At 44.7% G+C, this 23,994-nt stretch overlaps 1 protein-coding gene and 1 pseudogene across 1 annotated transcript; one reads left to right on the top strand and one right to left on the bottom strand.

Annotated features, from left to right (window-relative positions):
- Positions 1-1,125: 1,125 nt before the first annotated feature.
- Positions 1,126-6,926, bottom strand: HHEX (hematopoietically expressed homeobox). The gene is made up of 4 exons (XM_003922390.4): positions 6,465-6,926; positions 4,298-4,476; positions 4,088-4,138; positions 1,126-2,294 (listed from the first exon to the last, which is right to left on the bottom strand). The coding sequence occupies exons 1-4, from the start codon at positions 6,823-6,825 to the stop codon at positions 2,073-2,075; spliced, it is 813 nt and encodes a 270-aa protein (XP_003922439.1). The 5' UTR covers positions 6,826-6,926; the 3' UTR covers positions 1,126-2,072.
- A 7,470-nt stretch (positions 6,927-14,396) lies between these two features.
- LOC101049841 (target of EGR1 protein 1 pseudogene) lies at positions 14,397-23,555 on the top strand (annotated as a pseudogene).
- Positions 23,556-23,994: the final 439 nt, after the last annotated feature.

The following is a 23,994-nucleotide window of genomic DNA, read 5'->3' as shown; positions in this document are numbered from 1 at the left end:
ACTTTTTCACTGTCTTCATCTGAGTGTCTAGATCCGGGGAGGGCCACAGCCCCAGGAGCCAGGCAAGGGGTAGGGTCATTCCTTCACAGGTCCTTAGCCAGGAGGCACCCAACTCTACAACTAGAGGCCTCCATGGAGGCCAAGGCTAGAAAGAGATTTCTGTGTCTCTCCCCAACAAGTCTCTGTCATAGTTTTCCTGGACTAGCAGAGACCTGATGGCTCAGCTAGACAAGCAGCTGACACAGACTAGCAATACCCTGAACAGTTAGAAACCTGGGCCTCCACACCCACCTCACCACTCCATTCTCACTCCATCACATGGTGTCCCGTCCTCCACACTGCGCCCTCTGCTCAGCCATCAAACCTCACTCCCACTAGCCTGGATAAGCCCTGCATTCCTCTGTTTCCCCCTTGACTTTCCTTCCTCTCAGCACTATGCCCCAGCCTCTGGCTGGCCAGAGTTACCAGGGAAGCAGGTGGGAGGGTGAGCGGGAGGGAGGGGTGCCAGTCCCACCTGCTTCTTCCACACCCAGGGGTGGTGTCCGGGCCCACCGCTTTGGCGTCACCCCAGCGCTTGTTGGAAATGCAAATTCCCGGTCCCAGCCTAGTCCCAACAGATCAGATCCCTAAGAACGGGGCTAGCCATGGGTTTCCACAAGCCCTCCAGAAGGTTCTGAAGTTCCCGGAGTTCGAGAGCTGCTCTCATTGCAAACCACCTCCCCTCTCCTCTCCGCCAGGGCCTCCCATCCCCCCACGCGGACCTCCCCACCCCCGGCAGCGCGGAGCGGGCTCCGGAGCCCCGGCCGCCGAGGGATGACGCGGTGTTGACTCAGCCGGTCAAGGACGGCGAGGGCCAGAGAATCGATGGTCCGGACGGCCTCGAGCTTCGCTGCGCAGCGGGCCTCGGCCACCGCTCTTCTCATCGCCTGGCGTGCCCGTGGTTCAAACCTATCCAGCTCGGGATTCGCCGACAGGAGCAGTGCCCTAGCCTCACACACAACCAGCCCCAAGGAAAACGCCCCAGGAGAGGCCCCAACCCACGTTCCAGGTACCCACCCTCGGTCCTGGAACTCAGAGCGAGAGCCCCAGCAAGATCCAGCCCCAATCACTTCCTGTCCCCAGAGCCCAGCAACGCACCAGGCACTCAGGAGGTCCTTTAAGAAAAGGTGTAAAGATTTTTTTTAAATCAATGAATGAAACTTGGGACGATGTCAGTCGTCCCACGTTGGGCTTTATTATATAGTCAAGTTACTTACTTAAAAAAACACATTCTAGCAATTTTTTTTTACAGTGAACAATTCTATATACACATTATAAACATAGTTTGATATAAAACAGTATCTACAATCTACTTACATTTAATTAATCTGTGATTTCTAGTTCATCTGCAATTAATTTTAGTCAGGTCAGTTTCTCTGCTTGAATTGGAAGCTACTATCCCCTTAACACCTTGGTCAAACAGGTATTAAGTGATAGTGCAAAACAAGCATTTAAGATTCTTATCAACTATATCTTTGACAAAACGAACATACATCTTTTAGACAAGAGCTCTGAAATGGCTTTGGATTTAAGATAGCAGTAAAAGAATGTCATATAAAAGAATGTTTTCCTTTTAAAATATTCCAAGGCTGCCTAAAATGTAGGCCCCTCTGGATTTGGGGTACCCCTTTGCCTATTAAGTGGGAGATACACAGATTACAGAAAAGTCATTCGAGAAGGCCCTATTAAAAGCTTTAAAGCTATAACTTAAAAATTTAACAGAAAGTTCAAAATTAGTTTTTCATAAATAGAAATAACAACTTACTTTTTCTTAAAAGGGGGATGAATTGAATCACTGTTATGTCACTTTATCAAAACAACCTAAGTTCAGCACATAAACTATTGGTTAAGTCAAAATTAAGGTCTCTGTGTTGGTCTGTTAACTGAGCAGTGCACCAAATATTTTAGGTTTCCAGGACACCAGAAAATTGATTCCCTTTCTTATATAGTCTTCCAGTTCTTCTATGAAGATTTTCTGTAGCAAAATATTATTCCTAAATCCAGTTTCCTGAACATGCCAATGCCAGTGGTCATCATCCAGCATTAAAATATCCTTTATCGCCCTCAATGTCCACTTCCTGATCCGAATCCTCTGAAATCTCTGACTCAAGGTCTTCCTGGGAGGCAGGGGAGGGCGAACACTGAGAGCTATCTAAAGAAGCACCTTTATTCTGTTCACTGGGCAAATCTTGCCTCTGGTCACAGGAATTGTCCAAACTTTCCATTTCTTCTTTTTTATTGCTTTGAGGGTTCTCCTGAATAAAGGAAATGAAAATGAAGATTGGAAGGATCATAAAATATGGATAGGTGAGAGGCATAAATCAAAACATCTCTTCATCCGGTATTATCTTTTAATTTTTAGTTTACTGAGTGTTCTCAGTTTATCATCTTCTTATTCAGGAGATACATACTTGTGCTTTTTTCTCACTTTGGAAGAAAAGTTTCTGTCATATCAAAAATTACATGCTTACAAGATGAGAACCAGCCATGAATATAAATGTGGATGTATTATACCAATTGAACACAAATTCTGGTTACTTAACACCAGCCCAAACCCATGGTTTCAATATTCTCAAAAGTTTAAGGGGGAAAGAAAATCAGATCACTACAGATAAATCCTAATTTTATTCTTTAAATATTTAAACTTTGCCAATTAATAGTCTTCCAAGTATTTAAAAAATAAGAATGCTAAGTGGTGAATTAAGAATAAAGTTTCAAAATTATTAGACTGGATTTTTTTAATTCATTTTCTGGAGTAAATTTATAAACATCTACATGTATATAAATACATAACAAGTTACAGAATCATGGCAAAGAAAAAAACATGGATCTGGAAGAATGCTGCCAACTGAGATTGTAGACAATTAGCTACAATTTACTTAAAATCTGGGACAAATTTCCGGGAAATATCTTGATAATATATAGAAACCACTATTTTTAAGGTCTCTGGTAAACTAGAGTCAAGCCTTTGACCAAGAACTGTTAAATATATAAGCTAGTGAATTTTTAATCCTACACTTACCTAAAATGCTTATAAATACTACCTAGAAATATTACAACATCTATTTGTTATATAGTTACAAGCTTAGTCTCAACAAATAGATTCACAAGGTCAGAAATTGAGAGTGAATCTGCAAATATTTAAATCACATTACAGTAATGAAATTATGGGAATTTTATTTTGTTTCAAAATATTCCTTGGGATACTTTCTTTTGAATGAAAAAGTAATGATCAATACATTTTAAAATCCACTTTGCTTTAAATTTCTCCGCTGTCTCAAAATGTTTTATTTATTATAAACTGCATATACAACGACAAGTGAACAACTCAGCAATTGTCAGATAACTTTGGAGGATACATCCAGATTAGGACATCAAAAATGAATGTTTAGCTTTAAGTCAATAGACCTTCTTTTAAAAACTAAATCACTCTTTACTTTTTATCACATATTGCGAAACAAGGTCACTGGAAGAAAGACTGGTAGAAAGTTTAAGCTACTTTCCAAACAGGCTTGAATATTTTCTTACAAGTTTTGTATTTCCTTTTAAGAGCTGGCATTAGATGGAAAATAATTTTTAAACTCCCTGACAGTTAATTCTTCTAAAAAACAGTGCAAACAAGACTTAAAGGTGCTTGTTTCTTTATATTTACCCTTGAGTTCTGCCTGGTTTTATTATGGTTGTGTAAATAAAAGAAACAATTTTCTCCCAAAGATAACTGCTTAAGTCATTTACTGTCAATTACTTTATCTTTCCTGCGTTAATTAGATAAACAACATATGGGATTTATAAAACAATTAGCTGGGAGTTTTACTAGCCAGTGTGCGAAAACCCAAGCATAATTGATATAGGAACCCCATTAGGTGCTTTTAGCATTACTGCCACCTGAGCAACTCATCCTGAATTTCAGCAGGACTATTTGTCTTTTTAATCAAGGTGAAGAGGTTAAATAGTCCCTCAAATGACTTTTGCATACAACCCATAACAGCCTCGCAGAGATAACGTGATAAAAATATTTATTTCCATAGAAACAGAACCATGTCCATACCTGTTTTAGTCTCCTCCATTTAGCGCGTCGATTCTGAAACCAGGTTTTGACCTACAGGAAAGAGAGAAAGAAAACTCGCCACGAGCCCGCGTTGGGATTTGCCAGAGGGCAGGGTCGCTAGTCGCCTCTCTCTCTCGGTGGCCCGGCGACCCCCACCCCAAAAGCCTTTCCTCCCCACCAGAGGCGGCCCCAGGCCCCCGGCGAGCTCACCTGTCTCTCGCTAAGCTGCAGCATCTTGGCCAGACGCTTTCTCTCGGGCGGAGAGAGGTATTTCTGCGTCTCGAACTTCTTCTCCAGCTCAATGGTCTGGTCGTTGGAGAACCTCACCTGGCCGCCTTTCCTTTTATGCAGAGGCCTCTGCAAGAAGGGGCTCCAAAGTAGAGGTTTGCCTGCGGGCGAGAAGAGCAGCGCTCACCCACGGCCCTGGAGCGGCCTGGCCAGACCCCCTGGGATGACAAAGGTAGGCCAGAGGCCACCCAACCAGACACGTTCACATACACCCACCGGCACGTGGACCCGACACGCTCCCACCAACACACAAACATGCCCGAAGTCACACACCGACACTGCGGATGCACACGGCCCACCCTCATACACTCACCAACACACAACCGTCACACCTACAGCTAGATCCAGACACATCTTTAATCCCCAAAAGAATGCGCACTACTGACTGGGCTTACAATGCCACGACCCTCTTGGCCCAGTGGCTCTCGGATTGATACACTTTTTGCCCCCTTGGATCTTCCATGGTGAACCGGGTGTGTGCGTGTTGGGGGTGGAGCTGGGCCGCTGCACCGCCGAGGCCTGGCTGCGCGGGAAGCGCTCGGGCTGGGACGCCCGCGTCAGGCCGCGCGAGGAGCCTCCAATCCTGGCTGGGGGAGCCGCGGTCTCCTCTGATTTCACACCCAGCCCGCGGGGGCGGCCAGTTAAAGCCACCCCATGGGCTATGGCAACATTTCCGTCAATGTGTTTCCTGTTGGTCTAGCTCGAAAAACCCTTTGCTTCCTCCTGCGCGGTCCCAGCAGTAACCCAAGGAAACTCAGGGCGCACAGTGAAAACGTTTGCCCCCAGGCCTGGCCCGGCTGAGGGTCCCGCTCCAGTCCCGACAGGCGACCAGAGCCAGGCTAGGGCCGCATCATCAAACTCTCGAGGCTGGAATTAGACAGACAGGACAACAACTCAAAAACATAAAAAGATGAACTAAAATACAATCCCCCTTCCCGGTAACCGTGAGAAGGGAAGGTGGAGGGCTGAGCTAGAGGCCGCGCCATAAAAATGGTGACATTAAAATGCTAATTAAGACGTTATTTGTCTTCAGGGTCCCTAGTGAAGCCTCCAATAACAGAGTTCACTTAAAACTCTAGAGGCGCCCCGTTTCCTTATTTACCCTAGGGCTTCAGACCTCGAAGGCGCCAAGGGTCAACCACAGCGCGGACCACGAGCGGCTTATTTCTTAGGCCGCACACTGAGGGGACATGCCCCGAAGTTCTAGAATACATGCCCTGTGTCCCTGCTTCCCTGCCTAACTGTCGCCCAGAGGCTGCGGCTTCCTACTCCAAAGTAGTGTCGGTCGGTCCGTGCGTCCATCAGTCTGCAGGCCTGCACCTCAACGCTTTGAAAGCTAGCATTGTTTTTTCGAGATTTTGCTTGCGTCAGGCTTCAGACTGGTGCAAAACAGCCTCGAAAAAAAAATAGGAAGCAACTGGTTATTTTAGCTGCCATAAAGTCACATCCCACACAGAGGAAATGAACAATATCAGAAAAACGGATCCCGGCTATCAGAAGTCGAGTGTTTCCTGAATTTGTCTGTATTGAGGATGTCGATAAAATAATCAGCAGCGTGCACTACTCCGGGGGAAGGGTCTGCTTCATGCAGCCAGGAAAACACTTAACAGCTTCTGAAACCAGATTTACTCCTATCGAGAACTCAAGATTTCCTGTATGAACGGAAAGGGTCAGGCTCTTTCACTGCACAAGCCTGTTGAACCAGGTCCAGCCCCGTAGCGGCCCGGGCCCGGAAGCCATCCCTGCCCCACCGGGGCCGGCCAGGGGCACCTCGACGCCCCTTTCCTCGTCCCTCCCGCCAAGGGATCCCCACCCAGAGTGACACGCGCGGTCCACGGCTGCCCTCGCCGCGAGATCTCTCGCTGGCCCGCGCGCCCCGACGCCTGCAAGGTGCAGGAAAACCAATCTGAGTCACGGTGCGGTCAGCCCCGGCCGCGCGCCGCCCGTCCCCGCGCGTGCCCGACAGGCGCTTTTCCATCGCTTTTGCCACAGCCGTCTACCGCCTGCCCTCTTCGCCCCCTCGGCCTCCCGGGCGCTGCCACCTACTCGGTGGCGCCTCCTCGCCCCCACCCTCGCCCGACCGCCTTACCCAGGGGGTCGTGGCGGAGCAGGGCGTGCGTGTAGTCGTTCACCGTCCGTGGGAAGGGGTACAGAGGGCCCCCGAAGCCGCCGGTTCCGTAGGCAGCGGCCAGCGCGGCGGCGGAGTGGTGCGAGAAGGCTGGGTGGATCGGCGTGGGCTCGTACACCGGGGTCCGGTAGGGGGACACGAGGCTGGTGAAGGAGGAGTTGGGGGACGGCAGCGTGGGGGCGGGAGTGGGCGCGGCGGGCCCGCGGCCCAAGATGTCCTCGATGTAGAAGGGCGTCGGGTGCGCGGGCTGCAGCAGCGGCGTGGGCGCGTACAGCGGCACCCCTACGGCGCCCGCCGCGGGCCCGGGGTGCGGGTACTGCATGGCTCCGCTGCGCTCCGGCCCCTCGCAGAGCTGCCGGCCCGCGCCGCGGCGCTACATTTATCCGCGCTCCGCGCTCCCGGCGATAGGCTCCGCCGGCCGCGGGGTGGGGCCGCGCTCCCTGGCCCCTTCCTGACGCCGGGCCCTGCGGCCAATGGCGCGGGGCCCCGGGAGCTGCCGCCCGCCCCCCACCCCGGCCCGCCCAGCCAGCCGAGCTCCCCGCCCCCTGGGAGCGCTAGCTCTCAGGCTCCCTGCACCCGGCGCCCCGGTGCCCCGCCGCGGTCGTCGTCCCTGGGGGCTCCAGGCACCCCGGCCGAGAACGCCCTCGAGGGAAGCCCGGGGTCGCGTCCGTCGGGGGAGACGCGACGAAGGCTGCCACCTGGAGTGCGGGCTCCAGCGGCCTTGTCCGCGGCCCGGAGGCACCTCTGCTGAAATTCGGAGCGCCGTCCGGGCCCGGGCCCCGGGTGGCAGCAGTCGTTTCCAGACTGGGAGTAGCGGGACTCGGCCGGAGCAGAGGCCGCTGGCCTGAGACGTCCTCCCGGTGGGCGTGCTCCCTGGATTAGCAGTTGCGCTGGCTGTCACCCCGGCCGCCTCGGGCGCTCAGAGCGGGACAGCGCCCTGCGTTCCTAGGGCTGCTCTGCGTCCCTTAGCTGCGGCCCGGTGGGGTTTGGATGGCTGGAATTCAGGTGCTGCGCACTGTTGGCCGCTCCACCCGGTTCGTTTGGAGGTCCGATTCAAGCCACTTACGCGAGGATGCTGGCAGAAGCGCGTCCGAGCAACAGGCAGGGGGAGGCCCGGGTCCTACAGAGCCGGGCAGGGGCTGTGCAGTCTTCGATCCAGTGGGGGATGCTCCGTGTCTTTTCTGCCGGCTCTTGAGGGTCACAGCTGCGCGCAGTCTGGCTCTCTGGTTTTGCACGTGTTTTCTATTGAAGCAGTCCGTACCGCTGGCCCGTGTGGCTGTGCCGCTCCACTCGCCTCCGGGGCAAGGGGGCATTTTCTTGATTGACGCCCTCCTGCGGTCGTCACACCTCGCGGTGAGCCGTTTCTGCTAAGGTCCTCCATTAATCGTGGAAATGGAAAGACTTCCCAGCTTTTTCTATTGAGACTTATCAGGTTTTCAAGCTTATAACTTGGAACTATTTCTCCAAACGCAGCGGGACCACAGTAGGAAGAGGCGTGGACAGTGAGCCTGACCGCACATTTTTGTTGAGCAACTACTGTGTGCCAGCAGTGAACAGGACAGATGTAGTCCTTCTCACAGAGACAGGAAACAAATTTTAATGCATGTGCTAGGAAGGAGACCTACATAATGATCTAAAACCTGTAACAAGGGGACATCACCTATCTGGGAAACATTAAGGAAGGGAAAAGCTTCCCAAGTAGTGATGTTTGAAAAATGAGTAAGTGTCAGCAAGCCCAGGGTGCTGTCTCTGGACATTCTAAGTCCAGAGATTAGCGTGTGAGCGTTGTTAGTTAATGCAACTTTGGTCAAGTCACCCTCCCTGAGTTTTTCTCATCTGAAACGTCTGAGACTTAGCCTAAAGGCTCCTAATCTTTTTAGGGTAAGATAATAGATATCTTTCAAAATCTAACGACAGACAAGAGCTACAAGCCCAGACAAACTCAGGGGTGTACTACACTATCATTCGAGTTAAATCACGTTGAGGGTAGGTAAGAATATAATTGATCTATTATATTTATGTAGTACATGTGAATTATAAATTTGTATAATATGTATTGCTCTATGATATAAACTATCTCTGGAAGGATAACAAAAAAACGAACATTGGCTATGAAGAGAGGGGTGGGGTTGGAGGGAGCATGTATAGCTTTGAATATTTGGAGGCTTGCACTGTATGGATGTATCACCTATTCATAATATAAGTAAGTCCTTGAAGAAGTGGCTGATTCTAGGTCTAGGGCAAGAAAAGTGCAAGGTAAGCTCAAGGACATCTTGTGCTGGAAACCATGAAAAGAAAATAGAAACTGCCTTGGAGTGGTTTCCATCGGCCAAATTTGGGGTGATTTAAACTTTAAAAATACATTATGGATTATACCACTTTGAATATAACAATTCGTGAGTCTGTAGTGGTACTCAGAGAAAGGTGCAGTGGATGTGAAAGCTAAAAGAATGCCAGCTAACAGATGTAGAAAAATTGATAAAATCGCAAAATGTAATAATTCATTCAAGAAAGAATCATAATCAACTAACAGTGAAATGCTGAGGATGAGGATTTTCACAAGCCCTCATGATATCCCAATTAACTGGACTGTGGGTTTTAAAAAACTGTAAAAGACATTGCTTTTATGGGGGGATAATGTGGACAAACTATGAGGTATATGTTAGTTGACATTATTAATCTTCTTTTAGAGGTGATACTGGTATTGTAAGTTACTTTGGAAAATGTCTGTGATCTTGGGAGTTGCAAGCTAAAGTGTTTAGGGGTGATGGGTCATATTTATAGCTTACTTCAAGTACTTCCATATGTACCTCTATGTGCATACACATCTACATGTATGTTTATACACACATATCTATGTATAAGTACATATATGTATATATAAAGAGGGAGATATCACAGGTTCAGTTCCAGACCACTTCAATAAATGAACATGGCAATAAAGCAAGTCATGGGAATTCTTTGGTTTCCCAGTGCATATAACAGAGGTTATCTTTACACTATTCTATAGTGTATTGTGCAATCGCATTATATCTTAAAAAACCTTAATGTACATACCTTAATTTTAAAATACTTTGTTACTAAAAAATTGCTAATGATTGGCAGGGGGTGGTGGCTCATGCCTGTAATCCTAGCACTTTGGGAGGCCAAGGTAGGTAGATCACTTCGTATCATGAGTTCAAGACCAGCCTGGCCAATATGGTGAAACCCCATGTCTACCAAAAATACAAAAATTAGTTGGAAATTGCTTGAACCTGAAGGTGGAGGTTGCAGTGAGCCAAGATCATGCCACAGCACTCCAGCCTGGGCAACAGAGTGAGACTCTGTCTCAAAAAAAAAAAAATTTGGTAACAATCATCTGAGCCTTCAGCAAGTCATAATCTTTTTGCTTGTGAGGGGTGTTGCCTTGATAAGGATGACTGCTGACTGATCAGGGTGGGAGGCACAGAAGGTTAGGGTGACTTTGGCAATTCCTTAAAGACAACGATGAAGTTTGCCATATCTGTGGATTCCTCTGTTCATAAACAATTTCTCTGTAGCATGGGATGATGTTTGATAGCATTTTTATCCACACTAGAACTTTAAAAATTGGAGTTCATCCTCTCAAACCCTGCTGCTGCTCTATCAAGTATATTTGTGTAATAGTCTCTCTCTCTCTCTCTCTCTCTCTCTCTCTCTCTCTCTCTCTCTGTCCTTTTTTTTTTTTTCCTTTTTGTAGAGAATGGAGTCTCACTACATTGCCCAGGCAGGTCTCGAGCTACTGGGCTCAAGCTATTCTCCTGCCTCTGCCTCTCTAAATGTTGGGAATACAGGCATGAGTCATTGCACCCAGCTATGTAATATTCTAAATTATTTGTTGTCATTTCAATAATGTTCACAGCATATTCACCAGAAGTAGATTCCATCTCAAAAAAAAAAAAAAAAAAAAAAAACACTTTCTTTGCTCATCCATAAGAAGTAACTCCTCATCCATTCAAGTTGTATCATGAGATTGCAGCAATTTAGTCACATCTTTAGGCTCCACTTCTATTCTCTTGCCATTTCCACCACGTATGCAGTTACTTTCTTGAACTGAAATCTTAGATCCCTCAAAGTCATCTGTGAGGGTTGGAGTCAACTTCTTCCAAACTCCTGTTAATATTGATATTTTTACCTCCTCCCATGTATCATGGCTTCTAGAATGGTGAATCCTTTCCAGAAGGGTTTCACTTGACTTTGCCCACATCCATCAGAGGAATCACTATCTATGGCAGCTATAGCCTTACAAAATGTATTTCTTTCTTTTTTTTTTTTGAGACGGAGTTTCACTCTTGTTACCCAGGCTGCAGTGCAATGGCGCGATCTCGGCTCACCGCAACCTCCGCCTCCTGGGTTCAGGCAATTCTCCTGCCTCAGCCTCCTGAGTAGCTGGGATTACAGGCACGCGCCACCATGCCCAGCTAATTTTTTGTATTTTTAGTAGAGACGGGGTTTCACCATGTTGACCGGGATGGTCTCGATCTCTTGACCTCGTGATCCACCTGCCTCGGCCTCCCAAAGTGCTGGGATTACAGGCTTGAGCCACCGCGCCCGGCCCAAAATGTGTTTCTTAATAAGATTTGAAAATCAAAATTACTCTTTGATTCATGGACTACAGAATGGATGTTGTACTAGCAGGCGTGAAAACAACATTCATCTCTTTGTATATCTCCATCAAAGCTCTTGGGTGACCAGGTGCATTGTCAGTGAGCAGCAATGGTTTGAAAGGCATATTTTTTTTTTTTCCTGAGCAGTAGGTCTCAACAGTAGGCTTAAAATATTCAGTAAACCACACAGCAAAAAGATGTGCTGCCATCCAGGCTTTGTTGTTTTATTTACAGGGCTCAGGCAGAGTGGATGCAGCATAATTCTTAACAGCCCTAGGATTTTCAGAATGGTCAATAAGCATTGCTTTCAACTTAAATGTCAACTACATTAGAACCTAACAAGAGAGAGACTGTCCTTTGAAACTCTGAAGCCAGCGTTAACTTCTTGCTAGCTATGAAAGTCCTAGGTAGCATATTCCTCATAGAAGGCTTTTTGGTCTACGTTTAGAATCAGTTTAGCATAGCCACATTCATTAATGAGCTTAGCCACATCTTCTGGGTAACTTGCTGCACCTTTTCCATCAACATCTTTTGCTTCACCTGCACTTTTATGTTATGGTGATGGCTTCCTTCCTTAAACCTCACGAACCAACCTCATCTAGCATCCACCATTTCTTCTGCAGCTTCCTCACCTCTCTCAGCCTTCATAGAATTGAAGAGAGTTGGGACTTTACTCTGGATTAGGCTTTCAGGTAAGAGAATGTTGTGGCCGGTTTGATCTATCCAGACCACTTGCGCTTTCTCTAGATCAACAGTAAGGTTATTTCACTTCTTAGCATTCGTTTGTTCATTGGAGTACCACTTTAAATTTCCTTCAAGAACTCTTCCTTTGTGTTCACAGCTTCTCTAACTTTTAGTGGATCTTAACTTTCTACATGGCCTCGTCGCTGAGCTTAATCATTTCTAGCTTTCAATTGAAAGTGAAAGACATGCGATTCTTGCTTTCCCTTGAACACTTAAGGGCTATTATAGGGTTATTTATTTGCCCAATTTCAACATCATTGTCTCTCAAGGAATAAGGCGGCCCAAAGAGAGAAGGAAAGAGACTGGGGAACAACCTGTCAGTAGGACAGTCAGAACACATGACATTTATTAGGTTAGACATTTTATATGGGTGCAGTTTGTGGTGCCCCAATACAATTACAATAGTAACATCAAAGCTCACTGATCACAGATCATTATTACAGATATAATAATACTAAAAAGTTTACAATATCCCAAATGTGACACAAAGACATGAAGTGAGCACATGTTCTTAGGAAGATGGTGCCAGTAGACCTGCTTGATGTAAGGGTGTCACAAACCTTCGATTTGTAAAAACTGCAACATCTACAAAGCACAATAAAGTAAAGCACAATAAAATGAGGTATGCCTGTATGGAAAATTATCAGTTGGTGAACTTAGGTGAAGAATATACAAGTGTTTGTTATGCTATAATTTCAGAGTATACAGGTATTTGTTGTACTGTAATTTTAGCTTTTTTATTACACATAGTAATTAAATTACCATAATTCCTGTAGATTTGAAAGTTTTAATATAAAAATAAGAAAAAAAGAAAGCACCTTTTCTTTAATCTCTTCAAATTTCTTTTTTCCATCTTTTTTTTTTTTTTTTTTTTTTTTGAGACGGTGTTTCGCTCTTGTTACTCAGGCTGGAGTGCAGTGGCATCATCTCAGCTCACTGCAATATCTGCCTCCTGGGTTCAAGTGATTCCCCTGCCTCAGCCTCCTGAGTAGCTGGGACTGCAGGTGCACACTACCACACCCAGCTAATTTTTTGTATTTTAGTAGAGATGGGGTTTCACCATGTTGGCCAGGATGGTCTCGATCTCCTGACCTCATGATCCACCCACCTAGGCCTCCCAAAGTGCTGGGATTACAGGCATGAGCCACCATACCCAGCCTACCATCCATTTGTTAAAGGCAAATTGTTTTGAATGATTTGTGAAGATTGCATACAAGTTCAGGTAGTGCCTTGCCCCTGGAAACTATCAGTGAAGAGTTATTTGGGAATCATTGATCCCTCTCTGTGTCAGCTCTGATGCTGTGCCACCTCCACCAGTCATCATTCTCATGCCATGGCCTAATGAATTCAATGTGCTCTTCTGTATTCCAAGGACAGAGACAAGCTCTGGCAACAAAGAAAGAACTGTTATTGTCTGAAGTTCAAACCTACCTTCACAAGTTATGTTTGGGTCTTCAGAGCTTGGGACCTCAGTAAACTAAGCAGAAAACTGTGCTTATTATTTTTCTCACAAAACGTTTTCCCCTTGTTTTTGTTCTTCTCCTTTTTCCTGCCCCTTCCACTCCATAAGTAACAGATGATGACTCCAATTCACTTACTACTTTCACAGTAAATCATAGCCAGCCACAGTAAATCATCCCCATAATCAAGATGGGGAATATCTAAATTATTCCCCATCTTCAGAAATAGTATGAGTTTATGGTACCAGTTTACTCTGTGCATGATTCAGCCACCAACCAAAAGACCTAAATCTACAAATCTTTTTAAAATAAATATTAAAATGCTAGGGAAATAATCACTAGCATAAAATTATTAAATAATCACTAATGAAGGAAGCATCCTCTTTTTCTTTGATTTAGCCACAGATCCTGGGAAGTAGATGGAGATCTTAAAAGGCATTGGTAAAACATTCCAGCTCAGCTACATAATCCTCACTGGCAAATTGAAGCACTTAATTCTGTTAAGCTATATAACACTACCTTTCTACATCCAATCGTCAGATCCATGTTCACTTTGCTAAAGTTAAAAAAGAATTACAACCACATTTGTGAATGTCACATTTATTGAACTACATAATTTTTAATATCACTTGTGTATGTTTTATAGTTTGTTTTATTGTTTTAAAAGTCATTTGGGGCCCTAAAAGAACTAAATTTTTCCAAAGTTGTCCTTGTGATTTTTTTTTTTCACACAGTCAGAACTAATAAAACAAAACTGTTGTAGCTATTTAATTCAAAATCTCTTGGAGTTTCAATATTTTTTCTCTGCTGGATACTAAAACCAATAAAGCTACATGAGATTTTAATTATATTCTGAATTAAACAAGACTTTCTCTGAAAATTTGGCCCCATTTATTTTAGCTATTGCTGTTGTGCAAAAGACCAAATCTGTAAGAAAAGAAGGTGTTTCTTACTTCTAATTTATCTAGAAGGAATTTAGGTAAACTTTTTGCAACTTACTTTTAATAAATATATTTAGAGGTAAAAATTCAAGTTATCTATAGCTTGAAAGTATCAATGGATTTTATAACAACTTGGTTCTATTTATACTTATACTAAGTTTTATTATCTTCAACTGTTGGGATGACTAAATCATTTATCTAATTTCATATCAAATCATATGTTTTTTAAATATTTAACAAAATCTAATTAATTAGTGCTGTAGTGCTTTACTAACTTACAAAATGCTAATCTGATCAAGTAGAAATGCCACATCCATATCATAAATGGAATCAGAACCCTGAAATACGTAAGCAGTAAGCATCATGACATTGCTTCAGTGATGTTCTTTTTTTTTTTTTTTTTTTTTTTTTGAGATGGAGTCTTGCTCTGTTGCTCAGGCTGGAGTGTAGTGGCACAATCTCGGCTTACTGAAACCTCCATCTCCTGGATTCAAGCAATTCTCCAGCCTCTGCCTCCTGAGTAGCTAGGATTACAGGTGCCCACCACCACACCGGCTAATTTTTGTATTTTTAGTAGAAATGGGGTTTTGTCATGTTGGCCAGGCTGATCTTGAACACCTGGCCTCAGGTGATCCACCAGCCTCAACCTCCCAAAGTGCTGGGATTACAGGCGTGAGCCACCACACTTGGCCTTTTTCACATTTTATATTCTACAAGGTGCATCACATACCACTGTCATGTGGGTGAATTTTACTGACCATGGAGCTTTAGGTAGAGATTAAAGTAATTGCTCAATTTAAAAGGTGAAGAATTCAATAATAAAAAGAGCACCCAATTCTTTAAATGGGCTAAAGGTCTGAATAGACATTTCTCCAAAGAAGATATAAAAATAGCCAATGAGCACATGAAAAGATGTTCAGTGTCATTAGTCATCAAGGAAATGCAAATCAAAACCACAATGAGATACCACTTCATATCCATTAGGATAGCTATAATGATATTTTTTAAAATCTTTTTTTGAGACAGAGTCTCACTCTGTCACCAGGCGCCAGGCTGGAGTGCAGTGGCATGATCTCTGCTCACTGCAACCTCCGCCTCCCGGGTTCAAGCAAATCTCTTGCCTCAGCCTCTCAAGTAGCTGGAACTACAGGCGCACGCCACCATGCCCAGCTAATTTTTGTATTTTTAGTAGAGACGAGGTTTCACCATGTTGGCCAGGACAGTCTCGATCTCTTGACCTCGTGATCTACCCACCTCCGCCTCCCACAGTGCTGGGATTACAGGTGTGAGCCACCGTGCCTAGCCAGCTATAATGATTTTAAAAACACAAGTGGGCCAGGTGTGGTGGCTCACGCCTGTAATCCAAACACTTTGGAGGCCAAGGGGGGCGGATCACCTGAGGTCGGGAGTTCAAGACCAGCCCGACCAACATGGTGAAACCTCGTCTTAAAAAAAAGAAAAAAGAAAAAACACAAGTGTTGGTGAGGATGTGGAGATTAGGAGCCCTCATGCTTCGCTAGTGGCAATGTAAAATGAAGCAGCAGCTTTGAAAAGCAGTCTGGCAATGGCTGAAAAGTTTAAACATAAAGTTATCATGTGACCCAGTGATTCTACTCTTAGGTATATTCCCACGAAAGGAAAACATATGTCCACACAAAAACCTGTTCACAAATGTTCACAGCAGAATTATTTATAATAGCCAAAAAGTGGAAACAACCCAAATGTCCCTTAAATGACGAATGGCTATGTCAAAAGTGGTATATCCATACAGTGGAATATTATTTGGTAATAAAACGGAATGAAGTTCGGAGACACACTCTGCATGTATCAGAACTTCATTCTGATTCATGGATGAACTTTGAAAACATTTATTTTCAAAAGAAGTCAGATGCAAAAGCCAGCATATTGTATGAATCTTTTATAAGCTTGTCCAACCCATGGCCCCATGGGTCACATGTGGCCCACGATGGCTTCGAATGCAGTCCATCACAGATTTATAAACTGTCTTAAAATATTATGAGATTTTTTGTGATTTTTTGTGTTTTTTTTTTTTTAGTTCATCAGCTATTGTTAGTGTTAGTGTATTTTAGTGTGGTCCAAGACAGTTCTTCCAGTGTGGCCCGGGGAAGTCAAAAGATTGGACATGAAATGCCCAGAATAGGTAAATCTATAGAAATGAAAAGTGGAGTAGTGGTTGCCAAGGCTGGGAAGTTGGGGATTAATGAAGGGTGACTGCTGATGGGTACAGGGTTTCTTTCTGGAGTGATGAAAATGTTCTGACAGTTATTGTGGTGGTTATTACACAACTTTATGAAGAGCCTTAAAAAAAGGCATTTTTTCTTTTTGAGACAAGACTGAGTTCACTCTGTTAAGCAGGCTGGAGTGCAGTGGTGCAATGTCGGCTCACCACAACCTCTGCCTCCTGGGTTCAATTGATTCTCCCACCTCAGCCTCCTGAGTAGCTGGGATTACAGGCATGTGTCACCACAGCCTGGCTAATTTTTGTATTTTTAGTAGAGATGGGGTTTCACCATATTGGTCAGGCTGGTCTCAAATTCCCAACCTCATGTGATCCACCTGCCTCAGCCTCCCAAAGTGCTGGGATTACAGGTATGAGCCACCACACCTTACCAGCATTACTAATATCAATAATAAACCAGGACTCATGCTGTCCGACCACAGGTGCCTCTATTCAGCACACCAGCCTGCTCCTCTCGATCCTGTGCCTCTTAATTTGCATTTTTTTCACCAACCAGGTGCCCTTCTAATCACCACTGAGAAAGTGAGGAAAGAGGGACTTACTGCCAGAGAACTCAATGTCTGATGGAAAACCTTAAAGCCAGTGCAAATTGTGTTCCTGATTTCTAAATTTTCACAATGTCCTCTCAAATCATATGGCCACAAAATTCCACCATCCTTCACTTTAAGGAGCACTCTAAAGACTCTGTTTTGAGAAAAGGAAAAGGCAACAAATGCCAGGCCTACAAAGAAGTTGCCAGGCCCACAAAGTCACAAGACCTGTGTTCCACAGGGCTGCCAGCGTCAGAGAGTTCGGTTCAAGAGAGGTGGGAGGGAAACAGTGTGGACTTTCTAAATGTGAGGATCCAGGAGAGCAGAGGATGGCCGCCTCCTAGAAAAACAGAGGCTTCATGGTAAAGACATTGTGAATTAACCAACAGGAACTCACCCTCCCGTTCCACACAAAGACTTCATCTCAGTTCAAACAGAATCTGGCTTCCCGAAGACACATGTTTCCCCCAGCTGTGAAAATGGGCCTGAAACACTGAAGTATTTAAGACTGGCTTATCAGAGAAGTCTGAGGTCATTTGGAGAGGTGTGAGAGTGGTAGGAGAAATTGCCCATGCCAAGATTTGACCCAAAAAGGAACTCCCTGACTGAAGTTATAGGCCTCACCAGAAACTGATAACATGGGATGCTTAAGAGAGAGAAGCTGAATGGTGGTGTAGTCATACCGGTGGAGAGGGGCAGGGGAGAATGGGATGGGAAGTGGCTTTATGCTGCCACTTTTGTACTTTTTGAATTTTGAACTCGGTTTCTAGAAAGTGTCTGGCATAAAGTAGGTGTGCAATAGATATTTTTAAAAAGGTGAATGAATGGAGTCAAATACACATGATTGTTTAAAACTTTTTGTTTCAAGGGTACGTGTACAGATTGGTTCTACAGATAAACTACATGTTGCCAGGGTTTGTTGTATATAATATTTTGTCACCCGAGTAATGAGCATAGTACCCTTTAGGTAGTTTTTCAGCCCTCACCTTCCTCCAACCCTCCACCTCCAATTAGGCCCTAGCATCTATTGTTCCCTTCTTTGTCTCAATGTTCAGCTCCTACTTATAAATGAGAACATGTGGTGTTTTGTTTTCTGTTCCTGCATTAGTTTGCTTAGGGTAATGACCTCCAGTTCCATCCATGTTGCTGCAAAGAACATGATTTCATTCTTTTTTACGGCTGTGTAGTATTCCATGCTGTATATGTACTATGGTGTGTTGGGTTTTTTGTGTGGTTTTTTTTTTTTGAGACAGAGTCTCGCTCTGTCACCAGGCACCAGGCTGGAGCACAGTGGCACGATCTCCACTGGCTGCAACCTTCTCCTCCCGGGTTCAAGCAATTCTCCTGCCTCAGCCTCACAAGTAGTTCAGACTACAGGCATGTGCCACCATGGCCAGATAATTTTTGTATTTTAGTAGAGATGGAGTTTTACCATGTTGGCCACATAGTCTTGATCTCTTGACCCTGTGATCTGCCCACCTCAGACTCCCAAAGTGCTGGGATTACAGGTGTGAGCCACCGTGCCTGCCCACATTTTTTTAATCCAATACTTTGGATGGACATTTGGATTGGTTCCTTGTCTTTGCTATTGTGAATAGTGCTGCCATGAACTTGCAAGCTCATGTGTGTTTATGATAGAATGAGTTGTATTTATTTGGGTATATACCCAATAATGGGTCAAATGCAAACATGATTTTGAATTCAAGTCCTACCAATTTTACTGTGTGTTTTGTTTAGTTTCTTAACTTCTTTAAGCCCCAGTGTCCTTTAAGTAGCATAGGGGTGGTAATATCTGTCTCATAATATTATTGTGATGATAAAGTGAATTGTTGCATGTAAATCACTAGCATAGAGTAAGCACTTAATAAATGACAGTTGCCATGGTGATGATTATAATGATAATGCCAATGACAACTACAGTAATGATAGTGGAGAGAAGTTGCTCAGGGGGCTCTTCTAATTCTTTTATAGTAAAATAGAGCATATCTCTAGCAAATATTGCTTGAAATAAATGTGCCCTGTCTGGATTTTGGAAATCTGTTATTATAGGAAGGTTTTCAGTTAGAAATTTACCCAGGGTCTATGGTGCCTGAGGAATATACTGAAAAATATAAATACTAATAGGATTATTAATAGGACAAGGCTCCTGCCCTCAAGGAGCTTTGTTACAATGGTATTGGTAAATGAATGTCCTGAAAAACCGTAGACTATCTGATTTTGTTGTAGTTATTGTAATGGATTTAATCCTAATGAACATATAACATGAAGATTCAAGAGCTGGAAATTCAATGAATCTAATACTCTAGATTCTGTAGCCACTAGTGTGGCAATGAGCCAGATATTACATGGACAATACTCTCATCTTCTTACCTTTTCTTATCTTTTCTTTGCTTAGCATCAGAACTTTTTGTACAGTTCTGATGCTAAGCAAAGGTAAGAAAAGTACAGAATATATATATATATTCCTGTATATAGAAGGTAGTGTTACACAGTAGGTAAAAGTATGGACTCTTCTCTGAACTTCCTAACTCTGTGATGTTGGGCAAGGCATTTACACTTTCTCAGCCTGTGTTTTTTATTGTTTTGTTTTGAGTTTAGCCTTAAAAAAAAAAAAAAAGCCAGGCTAGTAATCACACACACATTATAGAGTTGTGAGGATTAAAGGTACTACTGGCTTTAAAATGTTTAGCACTATGCCTGACCCAGTAAGTTCTCTACTTCCTTCTATGTGAGAAGAGTAGAATATATTTTGTCTGGTGGCAGAAAAATAGTTGTTAAAAAAAAAAACTAGCTCAGGCCAGGCATGGTGGCTCTCGTCTGTAATCTCAGCAATTTGGGAGGCTGAAGCAAGAGGATCTTTTGAGTTCAGAGGTTCAAGACTAGCCTGGGAAACATGGTGAAACCTCATCTCTACCAAAAAAAACTGGCTGGGCACAGTGGCTCACGCCTGTAATCCCAACACTTTGGGAGGCCAAGGCGGCTGGATCAGCTGAGGTCAGGAGTTCAAGACTAGCCTGGCCAACATGATGAAACCCTGTCTCTAATAAAAACATAAAAATTGGCTGGGTGTGGTGGCAGGTGCCTATAATCCCAACTACATGGGAGGCTGAGGTAGGAGAATCACTTGAATCTGGGAGGCAGAGGTTACAGTGAGCCAAGACTGTTTCACTGTACTCCAGCCTGGGCAAGAGAGCAAGACTCTGTATCAAAAAAAAAAAAAAAAAACCAGAAGTCCTGCGTACCCACAGACGACTCAGGTGGGAGATGAATGGTGTCATGGCTGCCGACAGTGACGATGGCGCAGTTTCAACTCCCGCAGCCTCCTATGGTGGTGTCAGCAAGAGCACAACATCTGTGGAGGAGCTAATAGTCCGGGTTCCTCTAGTAGATCTTCAAAGCAACAACTTTAAGGAGATGTGGCCATCCCTCCTGCTAGCCATAAAGACAGCCAATTTCATGGCTGTGGACATGGAGCTGAGTGGGCTGGGGACAGAAGAGTTTGTTGAACCAGTGCATCGAGGAATGTTACAAGGCCGTGTGTCATGCTGCCAGGGCCCGTTCTATCCTCTCCCTGGGCCTCGCCTGCTTCAAGCAGCAGACAGACAAGGGTGAGCATTCCTATCTGGCTCAAGTATTCAATCTCACTATGCTGTGCATGGAGGAGTATGTCATAGAACCAAAGTCTGTGCAGTTCCTGATACAGCATGGCTTCAACTTCAACCAGCAGTATGCCCAGGGCATCCCCTTCCATAAGGGCAATGACAAGAGTGATGAAACCCAGAGCCAGTCAGTACGGTCCGTATTCCTGGAGCTAATCCGAGCCTGCTGGCCCCTGGTACTACACAATGGCCTTATAGACTTGGTGTTCCTGTACCAGAACTTCTATGCACACCTCCCTGATAGTCTGGGAACCTTCACTGCTGACCTGTGTGAGATGTTCCCGGCAGGCATTTGACACCAAATATGCTGCTGAGTTTCATGCACCCTTCGTAGCCTCCTACTTAGAATATGCCTTCCGGAAATGTGAAAGGGAAAATGGGAGGCAGCGGGCAGCGGGCAGCCCACACCTTACCCTGGAGTTCTGCAGCTATCCTTCCAGCATGAGGGCCCATATTGATTACCGCTGCTGCCTGCCCCCAGCAACCCACTGTCCTCATCCCACCAGCATCTGTGACAACTTCTCGGCTTATGGCTGGTGCTCCCTGGGACCACAGTGTCCTCAGTCCCACAACATTGATCTTATCATTGACACTGATGAAGCTGCCGCAGAGGACAAGCAGCAACAGCGGCAATGGCAGGAAAAACGGAAGAGGGCTTTGTTGAACCTAAGGGGGACACAGACCTCTGGGGAAGAAGCTAAGGATGGTCCTCCCAAGAAGCAGGTCCATGGGGATCGCCTCAGGGCTGAAGAAACTGAGCAGGAAGTGGCTGAGGATGAAACTAGGAACCTGTCTCACTCCAAGCAAGGCAACAAAAATGACTTAGAGATGGGGATTAAGGCAGCAAGGCCTGAAATAGCGGATACAGCTACCTCAGAAGTGCCAGGGAGCCAAGCCAGTCCTAACCCCGTGCCTGGGGATGGATTGCACCGAGCTGGTTTTGATGCCTTTATGACAGGTTGTGTGGTGGCCTCTGTGGAGGTGAGCCAGGGACCCCAGCCCTGTAGCTCTGGACCCTGGCTCTCTGAATGCCACAATAAGGTATATTTGAGTGGCAAAGCTGTACCCTTCACAGTGGCCAAGAGCCAATTCTCTCGTTCCTCCAAAGCCCACAATCAGAAGATGAAGCTCGCTTGGGGCAGCAGCTGATGCAACTTCCACCTAGCACCCAGGTGTAACAGATATTTTGGGTCTCTCTAGCCTGTAAATGTCATACTCAACTACTACTGCGTTTAGGGGATGGGGAGTGTCCTGGAAGATATCAATGCATTGCCCTGGACCTCCTCCTTTATCTCAGTGTCTGAGGTACAAGTAAGAAGGCTGACCAGCACCTGTAACACCGACTTTAAGTCTGAAAATGACTTGGGAAAGTTTTGAAAAAAAAAAAAAAATCAACAGAAGCAAGTTATGAAAATATTTGACCAGCTTCAAAAAAAAAAACCTTAGTTCAGCCCATCTTTTCTTCTCTCACGTTTAAGGGCAAACAATTTTGGGTTGATTGATTTTTTAACTTCATAAATTGTGCAAATGCTGTGAGTTGAATGTATCCCACAAAGTTTGTGTGTTGGAAATGTAATCCCAAATGCAACAGTGTTGAGAGATGGGATGTGTAAGAGGTGATTAGGTCATGAGTGATCTGCCCTCTCGAATGGATTAATGTTGTTATCACGGGAGTGGGTTCATTATTGAGAGAGTGGGTTTGTTATAAAATCGAGTTCAGCCCTCTCTCATGCTTTCCCACTCTCTCACCTTCCACCATGGGATGATATGGCAGGAGAGCCCTCATTAGATGCTGGCACCTTTATATTGGACATTCTAGACTCCAGAACTCAAAAGCTTGTGAGTTAAATACATGTTCTTCTTTATAAATTACCTAGTCTTCAGATATTCTGTTACAGCAGCACAAAATGGACCAAGACAGAAAACTGATACCAGGAAGCAAGGCTGATGCTGTAACAAATGCCTGAAAATGTGGAAGCAACTTTGGAACTGGGTAATGCATACAGGCTGGAAGAATTTGGAGGAGCAGGCTAGAAAACACCTAGATTGCCATGAATGGAGCACTAAAGGCAATTCTCAAGAAGGCTCAGAAGAGAAAAGCTATGGGCAAAGTTTGGAACTTTCTACAGATTACTTAAGTAATGTTGTTTAGAATGTTCATAGAAATATGGACAGTGAAGGCCATTCTGATGGGGTCTCAGATAGAAAGGCGGAATTAAGGTATTGCAAACTGGAGCAAAGATCATCCTTCTTATACCGTTGCAAAGAACTTGATGGAATTTTGTCCATGACCTAGGCTTTGTGGAAGGCAGAACTTAAGCGTGATGAACGATTAATAGAATATCTGGGCTGGGCACAGTGGCTCACGCCTTTAATCCTAGCACTTTGGGAGGCTGAGGTGGGAGGATCACCTGAGGTCAGGAGTTCAAGACCAGCTTGACCAACATGGTGAAACCCTGTCTCTACTAATAATACAAAAAAATTAGTGGGACATGGTGGCGCACCCCTGTAATCTCAGCTAATTGGGAGGCTGAGGCAGGAGAATCGCTTGAACCCAGGAGGTGGAGATTGCAGTGAGCCAACACTGCACCACTGCACTCCAGCCTGGGTGACAAGAGTGAAACTCCGTCTCAAAAAAATAAAAAATAAATAGAATATCTGGTGGAAAAAATCTCTAAGCTACAAAATAGTGAAGAAGCTTCGTGGTTACTTTTAACTGCATGTAGTAAGATATGAGAGGATAGAAAGAATTTTTTTTACCCCCACCAAGGAACTCATGAGAAGTAATTAATTTTCTTCCTTCTCTTTTCTTTTCTTTCTTTCTTTTTTTTTTTTTTTTGACATGGAGTCTGGCCCTGTCGCTCAGGCTAGAGTGCAGTGGTGCCATCTCAGCTAACTGCATGCTCTGCCTCCAGGGTTCAAGCCGTTCTTCTGGCTCAGCCTCCCAAGTAGCTAGGATTACAGGCATGCACCACCATGCCTGGCTAATTTTTGTATTTTTAGTATAAACTGGGTTTTACCATGTTGGCCAGATTCGTCTTGAACTCCTGGCCTCAAGTGATCCACTATATTGGCCTTCCAAAGTGCTGGGATTACAGGCATGAGTCACAGCGCCCAGACTGATGAGAAATAATCTAAAGATTGAATTTAGCACTAAAAGGGAAGCAGAGCAGAAAGATTTAGAAAATACACAGCCTGGCCTGGTAAAGAGTAAAAAGGCATCTTTAGGAGAGCAAATCAAGGCCATGGCCAAGCGACAATTTGCTAAGAGA

This window comes from Saimiri boliviensis, chromosome 12, assembly GCF_048565385.1.
Source record: "Saimiri boliviensis isolate mSaiBol1 chromosome 12, mSaiBol1.pri, whole genome shotgun sequence".
NCBI lineage: Eukaryota > Metazoa > Chordata > Mammalia > Primates > Cebidae > Saimiri > Saimiri boliviensis.
The sequence above is the reverse complement of the archived record's forward strand: the minus strand, read 5'-3'. Positions and strand labels throughout refer to the sequence as shown.

Coding starts and splice junctions, on each gene's coding strand:
- HHEX (XM_003922390.4), bottom strand. CDS start 6,825: ATGCAGTACCCGCACCCCGGGCCCGCGGCGGGCGCCGTAGGGGTGCCG. Junction 4,477..6,464: donor GCTCCGCCACGACCCCCTGG/GTAAGGCGGTCG, acceptor TCTCGCCCGCAG/GCAAACCTCTACTTTGGAGC. Junction 2,295..4,087: donor AATGGAGGAGACTAAAACAG/GTATGGACATGG, acceptor TCCTTTATTCAG/GAGAACCCTCAAAGCAATAA.